This window comes from Vidua macroura, chromosome 6, assembly GCF_024509145.1.
Source record: "Vidua macroura isolate BioBank_ID:100142 chromosome 6, ASM2450914v1, whole genome shotgun sequence".
NCBI lineage: Eukaryota > Metazoa > Chordata > Aves > Passeriformes > Viduidae > Vidua > Vidua macroura.
The window spans coordinates 50,602,559-50,616,522 of NC_071576.1; the positions used below are offsets into that span (position 1 = coordinate 50,602,559).

At 37.0% G+C, this 13,964-nt stretch overlaps 1 protein-coding gene across 11 annotated transcripts in view; it reads left to right on the forward strand.

Annotated features, from left to right (window-relative positions):
* SOX6 (SRY-box transcription factor 6) overlaps positions 1-13,964 on the forward strand; it is a 369,801-nt gene that overhangs the window by 213,117 nt on the left and 142,720 nt on the right. For all 11 annotated transcript variants that reach the window (XM_053979406.1, XM_053979405.1, XM_053979401.1 and 8 more), the window contains 2 exons: positions 9,598-9,770; positions 13,332-13,400. In XM_053979406.1, the coding sequence (XP_053835381.1) occupies positions 9,598-9,770; positions 13,332-13,400 (242 nt within the window). The remainder of the gene's footprint in view (positions 1-9,597; positions 9,771-13,331; positions 13,401-13,964) is intronic.

Sequence of the window (13,964 nt, forward strand, 5' to 3'; positions counted from 1 at the left end):
GTTGGAATTCCTTGGAAGCTGTTGTAAAAGGTTGGGCAGTATTTCTCTGTGTAAGCTTTTCATTCTCAGTTTTACATCTGTAGCTTCACATTAAACTATAAACATCTCATCGAGAGAGTTTAATAAGAAAGTGCATTCAAAATGTCTAACCGTAAGTACACAGTTTTTTATGCCAAATGATGCTGTCAGGAAAAAGCAGTCTCAGACCTAAACCTGAGAGTTTACTAATGTCTCTACATGTCTAATACAGTGACTTTTCTAGAAACTGAGGTGAGTTGTTTTTTTTTTTACTTCTATTTGTCAAGTCTGCTATTTGTCCTTCTATAATTACAAAATTTAGGCAAAGTTGATGAAAGTGTTTTGGGTCAGTTTCAGAGATAAGATAATAGTGAAGGTGAACAACTGGCTTCACTTAGTGTTTGTGGGAGCATGGGGATCAGCTCTCATGCTATTGTAAATACAGGGAGGGTGTTTCTACTGAAGGTTTTGATCTACATGTATGTGTAGATAATCTACAAGAGAGAATTAGACCTGATGAATTGATAATTCCAGTGTAATGAAGAAGCAACAACCATCATAATTACTGTGGGACTTGATTTTCCTGATATTTAATATTTGTGACCCATTATCAGAAGGAAAAGCTTCAGATATCTCCATTTCTCCATGAGACTTCCCCTGTTTTGCTACGTGACAAAGTCCTGACGTTGTAGGACTATTGGGTTGAAGTTAGTTTTACAGCTCTTGCAAATGAGAAAATTAAAGGATTTAACTTTTATACCATGTTTATGACTCTGGTCTTCTGGAGGAAGACATTATTTTGATCTGCTAGTTTTGCTTATGCTTAATGTGTGTTCTGATAGGGAAAACAAAACCAATCTTGTGCTTTTTTCACTTACAATATTAATGTTCACAAGAAAAGCTGGAAAACATCATCCACTTGGGATGTTTGCACAGAGATGGTTCTGATGCTGAAAGTTTATTCCCACTATGACATTTGAGTGTTTCTGCTATTCTTATTAGCACAGCTCCTGATATCTCAGTGTAGATTCTTCTACAGAAGAGGAACTGGTGTATAAGTAAATGATGGTTAGATTTTGTTTGTTTGTTGGGTTTTTTTTGTCATTTCACTTTCAATACCTCTTTTATCTTGGGTTTTTTTTTCTTTTTTTTTTTTTTTAATATACTATTTCTGTCTGTTATATTGCCCACAAATATAGTTTGTAATCTTTACTGTTGCTATCCTCAGCATAACCTTCTCCTCCCTTCATGATCTAGGGAAGTACTGTCATCTGTATTTAAATGAAAAAATCTGAAACTGAAGGTCAGGATATTTTTTCAGCTCTCAAGTCCTGAATGAAAGCCTTAAATGGATGGGCTATCATTACTTTCATTTGTATTTTTTTTTTTTTTTTACTTTCAAAGCATTGGAATCAAGTATTAGAATCTATAATAATAGTAATAATGTGAATTTTGCTCTCTGTATAACACCACCACGTTAATTTTATTTTGATATGCTATGCCCGGGGTTGCAGTCTACTCAGTTAACAAAACAAAATTACTCATTTTTGTCTTTATGTCATATTTTAGTGTTTGTATCACAGATTGCTCACAGCCTGTGGCCTTTGCTATATCATTATATTCTAACTCAAAAGGAACAGGTTGGCTATGAGTTTTTAGTTGAAATGTATAATATGTATTTCTCTGTTTATATCCAGCAATACGACATTTTTCCTATATAGACTCTGAACAGTTCATATTGAGTATATATGAAGCTTTTCTAAACCTACTGAAAGCAATAAACCATTTACAACCAACTCTCTACTTGCTGCTGAAAAACCCTATAAATAATATATTCAAAAGCTCGTTATCTTCCCTCTGTGTCCACATGTATGAATTAACACTTAGTGTGTTATATCTTTTAATATCATTTAGAGTGTAAATTTACAATTTCTTCTAGATTTGAGAGAAATTCTAAGAAATGAGCCAAAGTGGATTTAATTTATATTTTTAATTTATTTTCTAAAATAGAAGACAATAGTAAAATAAAATTGTATCTGTGAGATAGTAACAAAAGCTCTAAACATATTTAAAGTCCTCTAAGGCTTATAACAGACAGAGTTCTTCTTTTCATGTGTGTGAAAGGAAGTAGGGAGTCTGAGAGATTTGTTGGAATTCTGCTTTTTGCTGGGCACTGGTTTGGAGGAGGGGGAGGTCGAAGCTCTGGCTAACATCACATTCGTTCCTGCATTCCTGACATGGATTACATTTTAGGACTCAACTGTAGATCCACCACACTGCTAAAAATGGTGCAAAGTTTCATTGTGCTGATCCATGAGCTGAGCAGGAACTTAGTCCCAAGCTTTGCCTGGCACCTTGCTTTGACAGCTATGGGGCTGTTTGAGAGAAACTTGGGAGTTTCTATTGGTCCAGTCACTGCAGTATTTTTATTTTGAATTTATTGGTTTACTTTGATTGGTACTGCTGTGAAAAGCAGTCAAGGAAGAAAACCTCTGAATATAAGATATTGCTCAGGAAACACTTGAGAATTGCTAAGAAACTGTGCAAGAGGAAAAAGTCCAGTGAATGTGTGAGGAAAAAAAAGTTATTTGAAGGAGCAAAGCTAAAGTACAAGATTTGCTGGACATACTATAGCAGGTAAGCCTGCCTCAGCTGATGGCAAATCTTTAGGGGAAATATTCAGCTGGATTACTATAGACATTCTTGTGACTTGTTCTTAATGCAGAATAAATGGTTCTGTGACGTTTGAAGAAGGACTAAATCCATCAAATTCTTTTGAGGAGGGAAAGAACAACAGAGCAGGAAGCTTTAGGTGGTTGGATAGGGCTCAGTTGAACGTGAATGTTCCGAGGTGCCTGTGAGGGCACCTGTGCCCAGCTCAGTGTCAGGCAGAGATTTGGGGTTGTGGACTGGATAAAAGCCTTGGGATGAGCCCAGCTCAAGGGCAATGGGTGCAGGAGCCCAGCGCTGGCTGTGAGCTCAGCTCATCCAAAGCCAGGGAGGTTCTTGTGGGGCCCTGTCCTTGCCCTTCTCACCTGTCTGTGGGCACAGTGATGTGTGACAGTGAAGGGTCAGCATGGCCTCGCTGAGTTGGTTTTATGTTCACTCAGCTATTTGTCTGTTTTTTGGCTAATCTAAGAAACTATGATAAGTATAGGATTGTTTTAAAAGTCTGCTGTTTTGCAAATCATATGAGTTTCAAATTGTTCTCACCTAAGAAATTGTTGCAATGTGTGAGTTTTAGTATATATGGAATTAGACGGAAACTTGTGAATTATCAGTAAAGCATTTTCATCCTCCCCATAAAGTATAATTTAAACTCTTTTTGTTTTTCAAAATCTGACATACTTTTCTCTACAGAATATTTTCAGTAGTTCTTAATATTAATTCCCATTACTGTCTGTGGACATATGGTAACAAAATTTCCTTGCTCAAAGCTGAAAATGCAGAATCATTTTGAGACATAAGGGAGGGCAGGGATCTTACACCTTCCCAAGAGAAGCAATCCGGGGTGTTTTGCATGCTGGACGTGTTTGCTGTGCTGCTTTCTGCACTGGGATGCTACAAAGCACAATGGGAGCATTTATAAAACTTTTTATTGACTAAGAACGGGACAGTAGCATATGGGAACACCAACAATTGCTAACTGATCATGAAATAAAGAAATTTCAGTATTCTAGTGTTATAAAAAGAAGGGGGGAAAAAAAAGTCATTCAGAACTTAGTCATATTGGTTCAGCTGTTGTAACCAAAGACTGATAAGATAATAGAGGTCTTTGTGGCTGTTTTCTACTGAAATGCTTTATCTTTATGATACACTTGGGGCCCTTTAGAGTGGAAGATTTTAAACTGCTGCTGGAGTTAGAACTCAAATTAGATGCTGTTGCAATGGCAAGGGGGCTCCTTAGTCAGACAGCCCTCACAAAGTGACTTTTATCTCCAAAGCCCTTCCATTATATTGTTACTTTCTTCTGGTTTTCCTGTTTATTTTTGTTGACTTTTGCTGCCCTATTTTGTGGCATTTAGAAGGTGACCCAATCAAGAAAGGGTAAATGCTAAATGCTGGACAGAGCCTGTGAAGTGGAAACATCGCAGCCCATCTGATGTGTGCTGCAGACTGCAGTGTTAGACAGAACGGTTTAACCAGGTTATCTCTGGGAAGCTAAGATCAAATACACTTTCTTTTATGTCTAGCATTGTGTTCTTGCTTTCTTTTCAATGTCCATAAAATAATAAAATCCCCTCCAATCTAGCAGAGGGATTGAGTCACAAAGGCTTTTATTTTAAGAAAAAAAAAAGTCTGAAATTGCTTAGCTTGATTCAAAATAATTTTTGATTGTTGGTTGAATTGTTTTGGCTGATGATACTTTGAAGCTGCAGTGATTTAAAGCCCTACTTAGTTTCTGGCAAAGTCCACACTTCTTTTTTGCATTACTGCCTCCTGATTTCACTGAAGTCACACTCTGTGTTTGTTCTGTAAACGTAACGGGAGTAATAATTTGTGATTTATTAATTTGTATTTCCTGTAAGTGTATGGAGCAAAAGTTAGCTTAGATGCAGTGCATAAACAAGGATGATATTTGTCATGTTTTACACTAATCACAGAATTCAACAAAACCAATAATGCTTTGCAGCTGTGTAGAGATTCCATGCAAAGATCTCAAAGCACTTCAGAAACATTAACTAACCAGGCATAAAAAACTCTGACTGGTAGTGTTTTACTTTGTCTACATGTTGGGACACTAAGAGACATTCAAGAACCCACAGTAATTTTGTGTCACAGCTAAGAACCCTACTTTAGCAAGCTATGGATCATGCCTGTACAATTTTTGTTCATTTATGACTCCAGTATTTTGCCTTTTATTCATTTGATTGAATATGTGGTTTTACCTTGTTTTCTTTTCCTGAGTGTCAGAGGGATTAGTTTAAATTATACTACATAAAACCTAGAAGTCTATTTTTTGTTATGCCTGTTTTTCTTTTTTTTCTCCTTACCAGCAGTTGTTACTCTGCCTCTACCTCAGGACAGCTTGCCACAAGGACAGTAAGAAATTTAACATTGAGAAGCCTGCAGTGTTTGCTTACATGCAGCTACATTTGTATATAGACTGAATAGGTTGGAAAAGGTAACAGGAGTATTAGAAGGTGGTAAACCAGTGGTTGATATAGAAACTTTATAGGATCTTTAATTATATTGTATAGCTATACTTACAGTATACTAGTTTTTTGATTTTTTTCATTTTTTTTTCCAATACTTAAAGAAATCTAAGTAAATAAAATTCAGAATGGGGTTTATGATTTTTATTAAATGCAGTGTAAGATACATGATGCCTTTCTGTTACTTAATGTACCAGAAATCGCGTAGTATTCTCATTGGTTTTGGTAGATAGAGCTTTGCCAGAAGCAGAATTCTTTCTAAATGTAATTTTAGACCACAAGTTGAACTCTTCTTTCTTTTTCAGCAGATTTATAGCTACTTTTTATTTTCTGTCTCCTCGTTAGATTGACCTATGACTAGAACTTCAAAAAGTCAAGAGTTCTCTTTGATGCCTTAGTTCTCTTCAATCTGAATATTTTATCTCAATTTGTGCTGAAATACAAAATAAAGAGTAAAACAATAAGCACACAGGGAAAAATTAAATTATTACTATGACCAGATGATTATCATGAAGGTGGGGATATACCCAAAGTATTATCAGAAATAATAACTTCTTTTCCTGAACTTTTGAAGAAACACATCTTCATTTTAAAAAGAAGTCCTTAAACACTATCAGTTCCCCACCAACACTCAAAATTTTAAATACTCCTGGTAAAGGGAGTCAATGGATCAAATTCAGTATATCTGTAGTCACTGAAATAAAGGCCCCTAAGAAAAATCTGTCAATTTTAAAGGTCTTTCCTAACTGAAAACCATTTTGTGATAGAGCCAAAGGTTAATAAAATCAGTAGTGAATGTAGCAATTTTACAGATAAGCTATTCACAACAAGTGTAGTTACTTGAATAAAAAGCTAATTCAGTTCTAAAATGCCACATGCAGTAGCAGTGAATAGCTGCTTTTAGGTGCTTTCTGGAGGAGAATAAAATGCAGAATCACAGCACTCTTCTTTTCCAGCATCCCTGGCTGCCTGTAAATTGCTGTGAATGGGACTGTGGGCTGACAGGCTCTATTAAGACAAACTGCCTTTCTCATCGGAGAGATAAAATAAATCAGGTGTTTAGTCAAATTAAAATACTTCAGATGGAGCAGGCCCTGGGGAGCACTGATCCACCTGACAAATCTGAGAGAAACTCAAGACAGATGTGTTTTGGGGATAAGGAAGACCCCATGGAAAAAAATGCACTGCTGTCTTTGGAGTAAAAGAATAGGATTAGAAGAAAGAGAGAGCTGTGGTATATAATATTTTATGTAAGCTGGCATATTTACTGTTCATTTTTTACTCAGCTTTTTGTTTTATCTGTTTTTATGGCAAATACATCTTACAGATAGCTGTATTTTTATTTTATTTATAGATATATTCAGTCAGCAGCAGAAGTTTATTTACTGGTAATGAGTTTAGGAATCTCATTGCTTCCTACAGTAAGTGGATGCAAAGCAAATGATGAAGGCACACAGCTACTGATGACCTCTCTTGTCCCAGCCAGATCAGCTCAATCTGGTCTGCATTCTAAGCAAGTTGTTTTTTATTGGTATTTAAAGTGTAAAATAATGGTCGGGATTTTCCATTCTAAAATTGAATTATGCCTCCCCCCAACCCCCCCCCCCCCCCCCCACTGTTCATACAACAACATTCTCATCTTATGCTTGTTCTTGGTTAGGTGTCCTGCAGCTTCATGGAGGTCTCATGATTTTCCAGGAGCACAGTGTACATTTTGTGGTAATCAGTCCTATTCTGTTGCTGGATTACATAACAGGGTACAAATTAAAGAGCAGAGTACTTTAAATGGGGTCATTTATTTCAGATGTGTTTCTCGGAGGAGGGAAAAGGAAAGAAAAACAATTACTGTGGATTCCTGAATAAGAACAGTTCTGTCTGCTATTGTAAAAAAGTCAGGGAATGAAAGAAAGAAAAAAATAAAAGACTAGAAATTTGTGGCAACTATATCAAATGGTTCTAAGAAATCCCAACAAAACAACAACATTTTGTAGCCTTTGCAGGCACTCTTTGTGGTGGTTTTCTACTCATGTTATGGAGCAAGTACAAGCTATACAGAATAATATGGAAATGGAGTGGGAGATTAACATCTGCTCTGGCTGTGTAAAATATTTTATGCCTGTAAGCTCAGGGGCTTGCATTATGATGCCAAAGCTGCTTGACAGATGTGAAAGTCTCAAGCTGTTGTTTCCCAGGTGGCAGTGGAGGACAATAAGTACCATTTGAGGCAGCAGGTTGCTTCCCACTGGCTTTCTAAAATTGGTGGGTGGAGTGATTGGTCTCTTCTCATCACGATGGGCAAGGGAGTTTTTCTTTGGCAGAAGTGTCTTTTACCTATGGAAATGAATTCAAAACCACCTAAATGACCTTTGAACCATACAGAAAAATCTTCAAGGCCAAATAATACAGTTTAGAGGGTTAAGGTATGTCTGTACTGAAGTTGCAGAGAATTGAACAGCTGTCAGCATGGAGCTCAGTACAGGCTAAAGGATCTTGGCAAGGCAGTACTTTCCTGGCCACACACCTGCCTAAGCTTACTTTCAAAAATTATCTTATATTTGTTTTGGACTTGTAACAGCTTTTTGAACAGAACACTTCTATTGCTATTGTCACTTGTATCACAAGACTTTGCAATGAGTTGGTCTGGATAGGAGTGTCCTTCAGTTTCAACTTCATGCATTCATCATACCTCTTCTGACTTAGGAAATCACTATCAACCCTTTCTAAAATTTCTACTACAACAGAATTTACACATTTTTCTTCTTCTGGAGATCTGTGTTACATGTACACTGGATGTACATTAGGTATTAGAGGGTAGGGAAACATCAGGTTCTTGGAAACTCATTTAAACCTAAGATACTTAATAGTGAATAAGAAATTGAATATTTTTCAGTACTTTGCATTGCTAAATGCAATTAATAAATGTACAGAAAATGAGGTACCCTTTGTTTCTCAGAGTTTGTTTAGAGTGAATGTCTTAAGCCAGGCAGTTTCCTTTTTTCCATGCAAAGCAATTTCAGATAGAAGTTTTCTTTAAAGCTGCTTTTGCAAATGAAATTCTGTGTAGGAATCATACTGGCCCCACAGTGTAAGTAGTGGATAATCTTGGGTTTGTCACCTTCTTGGTTTGTCACCAGGCAGGCGCCTGTTTTGTCTTCCTTCTCCTTATGAAACCAGTCAACCTCTTTTTTTCTTCTCTTCTTTAGAAGACATCCTTCTTATTCCTGGGAAGAAGCGGGAGTAATAATTTTGTGATATTTTCCCATTCCCTCACAGGTCCTGTTGCTCACATCTTTTCTTCTTCTTCTTCAAAAGTCCAGTGACTTCTTTATCACAGTCCTCTATTGTGAACAGAGGAAAGGAATTTTCTGAATATTCTCTTTTGTGCCACTTTTCATATCATTGTGGCAGACTACACACCTGAATAATTCTTGATTTGGTTTTCTTCTTCTCTGATTTTCAGCTCTACTTTACAACATTAAATTGCTTGATTTATCCCACTTCCAGCTCTAAACATCTTTCAGATTATCTTCCAATATTCTTGGACTTCTACCTTGATGTATTTATATGATCTCTTATAGACCTATGATTCTGAGGTACTTACAAAAGGAAATGTATTGTATGGCTCAAATATAGGAACTGGCATTGCTGTTTCTGACAGGGTAATGTGTTCCTATATAAGGTGGGATATTTTCAGATTGATTTGGAAAAAGACCCTGTACTCTCCACTTATGAGACCCATGCAATTTACCCATAAACAGACCATTAGGCATCATTAGTGCAAAGAATAAATGTACCGTAGTTTCATATTAATTAAGTGCTCTCTGTAGAGTAAACTTTGAAAGTTAAATGAAAATTCTTAAGCTATTTTCTCAGGTTAGCCATTTCTCTTGGGGACAAGTAAAGCTCATTTTTAATACACATTCCACAACCATAGCTTACATTTACCTAAATGACCTACCAGATATATGGGTATTTTGGAGAAATGATCAATAAATTCTTAAGCTGCTTCTTCCACCAAACAGCATCTTTTAAATTCTTTTTACGCATTTGTACATATTTGGAGTGAAAAAATGAGAAAATATATAAACTGAGGTAAAATTATGTCTGATAAACTATGAATGTATTTATCACAGTGGGCAGATTTAGATGGAGAAGGTACAGGGATTCATACAGAATAAATCCCTGCCAGAAAAAAAGGAAATATTCTATCTTTTCTGCTCCCATTTCTGTTACATCCTCCCCTGCTTAGAGCACAGCAAATCTATGTATTACATTCTTTTGAGATTTGTTAGTAGAAAATATATCCAAGCTGCTGTTTGAAAAAGCCCACATTGGTGATGCAGCCATTTTTTGTAGGGGGTAAATATTGCTTTGTAACTATTGTCTACCTCATATTTACAGTACATATTTCCCCCATGTTTAGGTACACCAGAAAGCCTGGCAGAAAAAGAGCGACAGCTCTCTACGATGATCACCCAGCTGATCAGCTTACGGGAGCAGCTCCTGGCTGCCCATGATGAACAGAAAAAGCTGGCAGCCTCACAAATTGAAAAACAACGGCAGCAAATGGACCTTGCTCGCCAACAGCAAGAGCAGGTGAGGCTCCAAGAAAGAAAACTGTGAAAATGGTTCACACAGAATGCTTGTCACAAACTTGGTTCTGCCTGCTGTTGTTTCCTTTTGTGTTTTTTTTTTTTTTGTTTTTGTTTTTGTTTTTTTTTTTTTGTTTGTTTTTTTTTTTTGTTAAAAGAGCTCAAATATCTGCAGAAGTTGCACATTTTTTCAGAAAGAGGAAATATTATAGGACCTGAAAAAAAAAGGGAGGAGTGGATCATAGATTTCACAGATCTCCTTGCACTGAGATGCAATTTTGAGAGTTACGAACAAGCCAGACTATAACCATTATTTAACACTTTTTCTTTTTGGCAAGAAAATAATGAAACAAAAACCCTTAAGCATACTCAAACCTTCAAATACCTTGCACAAGTAAGGTTTGATTTGTTTGTTCAGGTTGTGAACAATTTGTATTTTCTTGTTTTGTCTTTTTGGTTTTTTGATTTTTTTCCTTGATTATTTGTTTGGTTTAAAGATGCAGTTGTCCAGCAAGCTGTCCTCTTCTCACTGAACAAACGTGCAACAACAATGATCCCATGCACTAGTCCCCTAGGCATTAGATCCGACAGATCCAAATTAATGTGTGGTTTTTAAGAATCTGACATTATTACTAGAATTATCTTTTCAGTTAAATATATTTTATAGGTTATATACAGCAATGTATGCTCTGTTGATTTTAATGAGTTGTGACGTCTGGTATTTTATGTGCTTGGTTATTTGCCCACATGTAGGAATATGGACTCATCCCCTAATGGAAAATAACATAAAGGAACACTGTAAAAAATCAGAAGTTAGAATGTCATTTAGCCATCTAGAGATGACACAGTAATTAACTATTGACACTTGTGAATAAGCTAGCACAAATTAATCTTGACACATTTGCAGACGAGTGATATCTTACAGTGAACACTTTGTAATTATATTTCAAAATGAAAATTAAATGACACTTAAAACTAGGTTGTCATGCTCAATGAAGCGAGCATGTAGCTCAACCAATAGGCAAATAAAATTCAGAATTTGAGCCACATGGTGCTTGTGTACCCTACTTTACTGTGTCAAGCCTATATACATCAAGACGATGCTATGGTAATTGCATTGCAGGGTCTTGGGTACATTTTCTATCACAAAACTGCTCCAGCAAAGAGGAACCTTGGAGATTAGATGCTCCATGGTATATTTCTTGTTTTCATCAGGAAATGCCTATTCAAATGGTGCTACATTGTGCATGCAGGTACAAAAAGCTGTTCACAAGCAGCCAGAACCCTGGCAGATCTGTTCCTTTGCACATGTAAACAAAAGCCTCCTCCTTCTCTTGGCTATGGTTTACTGTGTTAAGGTGCAGCCAGGTCATCAGCAGCTCCAAACAATACTGGATGTAAGGTAGTGTGTACCTGTGAAAAAAATGATACAGCACTGAGAGAGAGTGGCCCACAATGCAGCTCCATGGTCTGTATCTTTTCACTGTGAACCTGCATACTGTAACCATCTTTTACCTTTGCTTAGACTTTAGCAGCAGGGGTAATGTGGACATAACCCTGACAGACCTTATCTTTAGTTACAAGCACTGCACTTATAAGATGGAGTCACACAATTGGTGTGTTAACTCATTAAAAGTGGTAACTCCAGGTCTCACAGAGGTTTTAAATATTCCATGTAGCACCATCCCCATTAGGGTTGTTTCACCAAGCACAGGCACCACTGCTGGTCACTGTGCTGACAACAGCTACCTGAGCTTCTAGGACCTGCCCCATGCCTACCTGGGCACATGAACTGCCAGCTCTCTTTGATTCCCTTTTTCACTCACACATAAGGGTCTGCTCATTCAGTCCTCACTCACTGTATTTTATTGACTTGCCTGGGAGGTTCATCCAGATCTGTTTGAACACCAGTCTCCTGAAAGGAGTTTGAGCTCTGTTACAAACATCGGTGTTGTGATCTGTGAGAGCTGCTTGACTCCATGTTCTTGTGACCCTTTGCCTTCACCCAGCCCCAGAATCATCTAGACCTTAATTTGCCTCCTTGAGGCCATGTACAAGCCTTGAAATACACATGAATTTTGTGTTGATTTATCTTACAAAAGTGAATTTTAACTGAAAAAACTTACTGAGTTATTTCCATGTGACAGTGAGAGATTAAGGGAATGACAGCCTTGGTCTCCGTGTATGCACAATTACAAGCTGTTAATATGTGACTGCAAATTCCTTATGAGTTAATCTGAACAGTTTTCACTAAAACTATGTGATTGTTTATTTCCAAACCAACCTTGATACATTCCTGTCATTTTTTTGTCATAAAAACATTTTACTTTGCTTTCTCTGTTTATAACAGAGTGAGTGTGCTCAGAAGATGTTAGGAAAGGAGCTCAAGAGGGTTTTTACAAAAAGAGAAACAGTGGATTTTACAAAAAGAGAAACAGAGAAACAAAATACCTTTTGGTCACCAGCTTCTTGCTGTTTTATATGATTCTTCTGTTCTAGATAAATATTTACAGGAAGGGAAATTATACTCAAGAAATGAAGGTAACAGAAGTGCTGAGGCTGGGATTTCCAGGAAACACAAATCTTCTAATTTCAGCCTGCTGCACAGTTGCTCTCCTAAAGCAGAAGTCCAGTTGTTCCCTCAGCTCCCTGTGGCTTCTCCTTTGTGGCTGCCTTCCACATCACCCATTGCAGGGAGCAGCTCTCTGGTCTGAGGGCAGGGTCCTATTTCCTTTCTACTCCAGTATGCTGATTTTGTGGGAATCAGGGAGGTAGATGGAGTATCTGTAGCAAATTCTCACCAGTCTCTTAGTGTTCTCCACCCTGAACATTTGCTTGTCTCCGTCTGTGTTAGAGAAGGGATAGAGTCAACCTTTATCCTCCAGATCCCCTAATGAATCTAGTAAATGAGGATAAGAATATCTACATATTTCATAGGGTTGTGTGGAGGATGAGTTGCTGAGCACCAGGTACTGCTTTTACACAGAATAAGGCTCTGCTTCGCTAAGTAGCTCCAAGGATGGTTTTTGAGATTTGAAAGAGAAGTAATGTGCTGCTCATTGTGAAGGAAGTCACAGAAGCTTACCCTAGGAGCTCATGCTGAATAGTAAAACATCTACAAACACCAGCTAAGGCTCCAGTTCAGCAAAGCAGGAAAATGTATGTTTAACCTTAAGCACCTGCGTAATCCCATCCCCATTCAGAAAAGCACTTAATTTTAAGCATGTGTTTCATTCCTCTTATAGCTAACAGTAATGCATTACAGTTAAAGATCACCACAGGCTTGCATGCTTTGTTGAATAGTGATGAGATTATTCATATGCACACAAATAAACCTATGTTTCTGTGCTTTTCAGAGCTAAGGTCTCACTGCTTAAAATACATATTTCTTACTTGCTAAGTAGATTTTTATGTTGCATTTAAATTTACCTCTAAAAGATGCCCCATTTAAAAAAATTAGTATGCCTAATATTAATAAAGAATAACAAATATTATGTTTTTTGGTCAATAGTATTGAAATTTCAATATTGCTGTTTTAATTTAATGGAAATTTTATTTCTAATAGATTGCAAGACAACAGCAGCAACTTCTGCAACAGCAGCACAAAATCAATCTACTGCAGCAGCAAATTCAGGTCAGTGTGTTTTATTGCTCTCTTCTGATTATACTTAAGTTCCATTTATGGAGAGGGAAAAGTCTGAAAAAAAGCAGCCACATGCTTTACTAACAAGCCTCAGTAAAGATGCTCTTTATGGGAGTTCCTTGTGTCCCAGAAAATTATTGTCAGACATCTTTTTTTGTGCAAAGGTGCAAAGACCTTTAATAGGCAAAGTTTTGTCCTGAAAGTTATGAAGTATTTTTAAATTTCACCATCTTGTCATTGTTCCGAAATCTGCAATCAGTTTGATTTGCATTGTGTGAAGTAAAAACAAAGTCTCAGTTATTGTTGGAGGAATTCTGTGTTGAAGCAGTATTAAGCCCTTAGCACCAGTCTGCTCATGTACAAAGACCCACAGGTATATGCGTTCCAGGTGCCTTTGGAGTAATTATACCCTCGTGGATCTGGAAGTATTCTGGAGATATTTAATTATCTGTACTTGTACTCAGAACATGGTTTAATTTTGTTCAAGTGTACGTGGGTTGGGAGTGACATGGATATAGAGGCATTGTTGGCATGTGACTGTGTTACCTTCTCTGC